The sequence below is a fragment of the Plectropomus leopardus genome, chromosome 9 (genome assembly GCF_008729295.1).
Source record: "Plectropomus leopardus isolate mb chromosome 9, YSFRI_Pleo_2.0, whole genome shotgun sequence".
Lineage (NCBI taxonomy): Eukaryota > Metazoa > Chordata > Actinopteri > Perciformes > Serranidae > Plectropomus > Plectropomus leopardus.
In genome coordinates, this window is record NC_056471.1 from 24,138,379 (window position 1) to 24,144,378 (window position 6,000).

The 6,000-nt window shown below is 41.0% G+C and overlaps 1 protein-coding gene across 6 annotated transcripts in view; it reads right to left on the minus strand.

The window, feature by feature from the left end:
* diaph2 (diaphanous-related formin 2) overlaps positions 1 to 5,546 on the minus strand; it is a 462,271-nt gene extending 456,725 nt beyond the window's left edge. For 5 of the 6 annotated variants that reach the window (XM_042493107.1, XM_042493105.1, XM_042493108.1 and 2 more), the window contains exons 1-2: positions 5,459 to 5,546; positions 4,430 to 4,819 (exon numbers count right to left, since the gene is read on the minus strand). In XM_042493107.1, the coding sequence (XP_042349041.1) occupies positions 4,430 to 4,513 (84 nt within the window). In that variant the 5' untranslated portion in view covers positions 4,514 to 4,819; positions 5,459 to 5,546. Of the gene's footprint in view, positions 1 to 4,429; positions 4,820 to 5,039; positions 5,109 to 5,458 lie in introns of those variants that run through there. The other variant, XM_042493103.1, reaches the window with a different exon arrangement.
* Positions 5,547 to 6,000: the final 454 nt, after the last annotated feature.

A 6,000-nucleotide genomic window follows, 5' to 3' on the forward strand; every position in this document is an offset into this window, starting at 1 on the left:
CCAAACAACAGAGAAGTTCTGAATGATCTCTATCGCTGAACACTGTGGTGTTATTCTAATGTCCTTGACTGTATTTAGTATCTACATTCTGGGCCTGAAGCCCAAATGGTACCGCTGTGATGTAATCATGCCCAGTGACTTGTTAAACAAACATACAGCTCTCAGTGTTTCTCCTCCAAAGACTGATTTGACTTTGCTGGGACCAAACTGTGCCAGTGTCTGCCACTTTGCTTATTAGCCATGCAAATGGTTCTGTACATTTCAGCAGCTCTGAGTGTGAAAAGGTGGTGACAACCTCTACTTTACACCAGCTCACAACAGATATTAACCCATCTGTCTGGACTCCCTCCACACAAACTACAGTGCATGCCAGGAATGCAGCCCCATATATGGTGAAGACTGTACTAAAGTACAAGTAAATCTGTAAGAGTACAACCATCCGAAACATCAAAACCTTTGTCGTATGGGATGACATATATTATTCACAAGTCTGCGAACAAACTTTCAGCTACAGCATATACATTGGGGTAGCTAAAAAGTGGGGATAAACAAAAGATCATGGCTCCACCCAGGGATGAATGATTACTTCCTCCCCCAAACTCAGCTTTGAGATTTTTGCAGCAGCCACAGTTCAGGCTTCCTCTGCCTCTGACTGCTCTGCCTGGAGGATTGAGCAACAGGGAACAAGTCGGCCCTTGGACCACTTTGAGAAACAAAAACGAATGATCTCACAGCGACTTTTCACAAGTGATTTACTCAGTGCTTATGTCATCCAGACTCCCTCGCAAACAGGCAGGATATTCAAGAGTTGCAGGCTCTTGTTAGGATTTCTCAAGACAACACCCTTTGGTAGCTTTGGGAGTGCATGTCCTTTTGGTCCACTGTGGGATTTCCTGTCTGCCAGTTGTTACAGTCACACTTTCCCTCACCTTAATTATGCTGGAGCACAGCTATTGATTTTAAAGGGTTCTTCGCCAATTTTTAACCAGCTTTGTATCAAAACGATGTGGGGAGTATGTATAGATCTACTGTGGAAAGCTCCTCCATCTAACCAGTGCCTAAATATCCCCCGTCCTCCCCAGAAAAACTCAGCCAGATGACGTGTTTTGCATTAATTTGCATCGTAAAGCAGCATTTCGCTAGCTCTCAGGCCTGTTGCTTGAACTACAAGCTGTACTTCTGCGTTTTCATATTGCCACCACGGATATAAAGAGTATAGAAGTGGTCCAAGAGACAGATGCCCCCCTCTCTCTCTCAAACAGGGAGCAAAACACAATCAAATGGTAAAACTAGGCACTGCTGATCAAACATAAATCAAGATTATGTTACTGCACTACCTATTTCTCTCCTAAAATGTTTGTAGAAACTTATTTTAGTGCCGTGTTTAGCTGTAATAGAAAGCTTTTGAGATCAGGAAGTGGGTGACATACTGCTTTCTGCACAGTGAAAATGAGTCAGAAAAAAAATAAGAAGAAAAACCCATAAAAAACTGAGATTAAATGGTAAAACTAAGCAGTGCTGATCAAATATAAACCAATATTCTGCTCATTCATATCATATTTATCACCTCAAATGTTTTCAGAAACACGTTTTAACTAATCATTTAACTGTAATACAAGAATGTGTCTTATCGGTCGCCATAGTGTCACAAGTACAAGTTCGCAGTATGTCATCCACCAGCAGGAGCATTTATTGGTCTGGTGCGGCACTTCAATGTGTTTTCTCCACCTTGAGAAGAGGCATACTTTTTCTGTTTTTTCTGGTCATGTAGTGCCAAATTCAAAATTGAGTGTATTTACTAGACACCCTGGTTTTATTAAAAATCTATCTTGCCAGCAGTGAAAAACTTCTTCAAGTTTGAGACTGATTCCACACAGTCTCAAACACAGCAGTAGTACTGCTTATGTCACTGTCATACCAGACCAACAGCAGCTACATAAACAGATGTACATAAAATAATTAGTGGTGAGCCTCAATGTGTGCCATCAGTCCAACTAGGCTACAAAAACAGAAACACAAATCAACCAAAATTGTGCCTGCCCCCCTTCCATGGTTGGTAATGGGGGCTGCAACTTCACATTTGACCAATCCCACCAATAGGCAAAGACTCACAGTTCGGTAACAGGCCCAACATAAAAGCAACACTACGATTACAAGTCGATAATTGGCTGCAGAGAGGTGACATCAACAAAAAAGTTCAACAGCAGCCAAACTTTCCACGCTGACAAACGTGGAAAAGCAAAAAACTATGATCAACAGCAGCCAAACTTTTTTTGTCTTCGGTCACGGAAAATAACTTTCAACCACTGGTTTCTACAGCTGCCGACAGAGTGTAAGCAGTGACATGTACTTAACACTCACAGTCATATTTTTCAGATTTACAGTTTTGCCTTCCACTCAAGACAGAGAATGCAAGACTGTGGTCATGGTTTACCAAATAATGCACTTAATTGTAGGATGCTCTTGGAAGTAAGAGAGACTCTTTGCACAATTACAGCAAAAGTTGTGGTTTCTGCACAGCATGAGTTGTCTGTTAATTATTCAAACTGCATACAGAATCTTGGACAATGCCTCCACCACTATCTTCATCACTACCACCACATCTCCCAAGTCTTGTGATGTCACTTCCAGGCAATAAATGGTCTACAGGAATAGCTTAATGACACTACAGCTCTGATGATGCACACTCAGGGTTACACACTTTCTAAATAGGCACACACTACATTAACTATTCCACTAGCTCAAGCCAATAGGCTATAAATGAAATTAATGTTGACATAGTTGTTATCTAATAGACAACGTCCTCCTGTGATTGTCATTTATAGAGCTGATAATGCTATTCAGGCTGACTAAGGATAACTTTTATCAATCACTCACACAGTTCATAAAACCACCCCAAACCGCACATGCTATGCAATGAGTCATCCTGCAATTAAACTTTGTGTACATACTGAAAAACACACTGAAGCCCAACTGTCACAAAAAGAGTGCTCTTCAGAGAACTTTCGGGAGACGTATTGACGGGGATAATCACATGATGCACTGAGTGCTTTGAAAAGTAAAGCACTCAGTGTAACAGTATCTCTTTTGCTCAACTCTAACAGCTATTAGCCGCTCTGTATTGGCTACATTAAAAAGTAATAACAACACATCAATAACTATTTAAGCCTTGTCCTGCACTAAAACAGGGATGCGCTGTATTGACAACACACTGTTTACTTAGGGACTGTACTTTATTTATCAGAGTGCGAGATGGCTGGGGGATTTCTTTGTTTTGTTTTATATCATGACACTTCCCTGAGCTACAAATATTTTTTACTGAGCCTTCCTGAGTGACTGGGGACAAATGCATAATCCTCCCTTCACAATATATAACTATATTCCACAATTTCTGCTTATGATAAAAAGCGTTCCCCGGGGATGGTGCTTTTCTGTAAGCCGACACATTTAGCTTCGACCTGGTTCCCTCGTCAAAAAGCCTATGATTTTGGATAACTGCAGAAAATAAATCTCTGTGGCAAACAACCACCTATGATATTTAGACTTTTTTCCAGTAAATTAACACCACTTTTAGGGATTTTTGTAGCCTTAATGCAATCAGCAGAAGTAAAAAGCTAACGTTAGGCTATAAAGGAACTACACTATAGTTGTGTTGCTAACACTAAGAGGCTGTAAAGCTGTATTCGGCATGGTTTGGTTTCATGACATTATGTAGTTTCATTTAGCCACTTGCTAGCAACCTCCTTTTTTTCCAGACACATAAAAGCTTCAAGTTAATGTCATTTTTATGTTGTAGAACAAAATGTGACAGTCTCTTAGGGTTGTGTTAACTACAGACCCTATTTAAAGCATCTTAAAAAAAACAACTAAAACAAAAAACACTGACTTGAGACAAGGGAACCGGAGATGCTGACATGCTAACTGATTTCTGGGTTTTAGGACTCATTCCTGGGGTTCTCTAGGTTGTGATTTTAGATATTTTTAAATATCTAAAATCTGTCTTTCAAACCCACCATTAAAGTTAAAAGTCTCTTCTCTAAGCCAAACTTTAAAAAATAACTCCCTCCCCAAAGCTTAAAAAACTGTTTGAAGCTCCTCATTTATCATGCACCAATCCGTCCCTTCTAATAAATAACAAACAGTCCCTAACTGTGCAGGAGTCTTCTGTCCACTTTATTTGGTTCAACCTAATCATTATACTGACTGACTAATATCTATTAGAAAGTTTGCATTTTCGGTGCAATATGCCAAACAAAGCAACTTTTACGTGAAGTCAAAATGCACGCTCTCTGCACCTATAAGTGGTGCAACTTTCTCAGTCTGACTTACGATGCGAGTGAAATTAACCCTTGCTTGTGGGGATACAGGACGTGACAGTTCACTGCACACAACCTCCATGCAACGGCAGTGAGCCAGTGTGAATACATACCAGCTTTTTGTTTTTACCCTCGTCCTCGCTGGACTTCTTTTTAGAGGGTTTATTCGGGTCTTCCCCACCGCTGGCTTGATCCATTGCGGCTTTGAAAGTTACTTCCCCTCCAGAAAGACTTAATGCGACCTCCTTAAAAGTTGGCAAACTCCACCAGCAGGCTTTTAACAACACTTGTGCAGCAAACCATCCAGGTTAGGTCTTTTCAAAATCCATTCCGTTTGAAAAGTAAAGAATAAATTAAAGTTGGCCGCTTGCAAATAGTTCCTGAATAGTGTCCAACAGTCGAGGAGGCTGCTCGGAGAAGAAGAGGTGTGGTAGGATATGGTATCCGTCCTGATGGCACCTCAGTTAGGAAGCAAGTCACTGCCCAACGCGGGTAAAGGCTTTCTGAAAACACCAAAATATTATGTAAATAATAAAGAATTAGTCAATGATAAAAAAGTAGATGTTGAGCTGCATCAATGTTTGGCTTTACACGTGTTTGTCTGTGCAGCCTTGTTAGACACATTCCCTTAAGACAGTATAATGTGAACAAATGTAAACAAACATGTAAGATGTAGCTATAAGGAGCTTGGTAAAAGAAAAAAAAATGTGCTTTTACACTTACAGACAAAGCCCTGTGTTTGGAAGCAGGACTAATTGTTAGAAAAGGCAAACTTACAACCGTGTAACTTAGCCATAACATTGTAGTAACCGACCAAAAACGGTTTCGTGTGAGCCAGGATGCTCTGACAGTGTTTAACGAGCACCGACAGGGCTGTTTTATAGCTGACAGCACAGCCATTAATCAGAATTAATGAACAATTGCTGTAATAGTGGAAAATCACCGTTGTTCTCTCTGCTTTGAATACTTTGCAGTGCTGGACACTTAGCCAAGCTAGCATAAATGGACGACCGTTACTGCCGAACATTACTTAAATCAACACACACATTAATTCACAAACACACACGACATTATATTATAAAATACCGCGTGAAAAACAAATAACATGCCAAAAAACTCACAAAATCCCAGCCAGAGCTTACCTTTGCAACCAAACCTGAATGCCAGGCCCACGATGATTCCGCCCACACGCATTCTGATTGGTTGGTGAGATACGTCAGGAGTGGGGATTCCTGTCGCTATTGGTCCGTTTTACTGCCAGTCATAAGGTCGGCGCGGCGTCGGCGGGGAGGAGACTGTTGTGACGGAGGGGTCAGTCTGATCTCACAGAGAGCGGATAGGATTCAGTCAGTTGTAAGAATAGATCTGTGAGTGAATTATGAAAGGATGAGCGCGGATGGGAAACAGGGCGGGAATCCGCGGCAACTGACACACTCTGGGTGTGTGTTTGCGCCTGTGTGTGTGGTATGGTCAGATAGACACACACCCTGTTTGTGTCCATGTGTGTGATAATACCAGCTGGTGTTACTGTTGTATAGTTACCCAGTTGCATAATAGAGTCCATCATATCAGCCTGCTGGGTGTGTGTTTGCATAAAGGACAAAAATAGGCTATAAAGTCAATTTCTGCATGAGCAAGAAGAAAATGTTGTTTCAATATAGTTTTGTTTGTTTTTTTGAAGTGG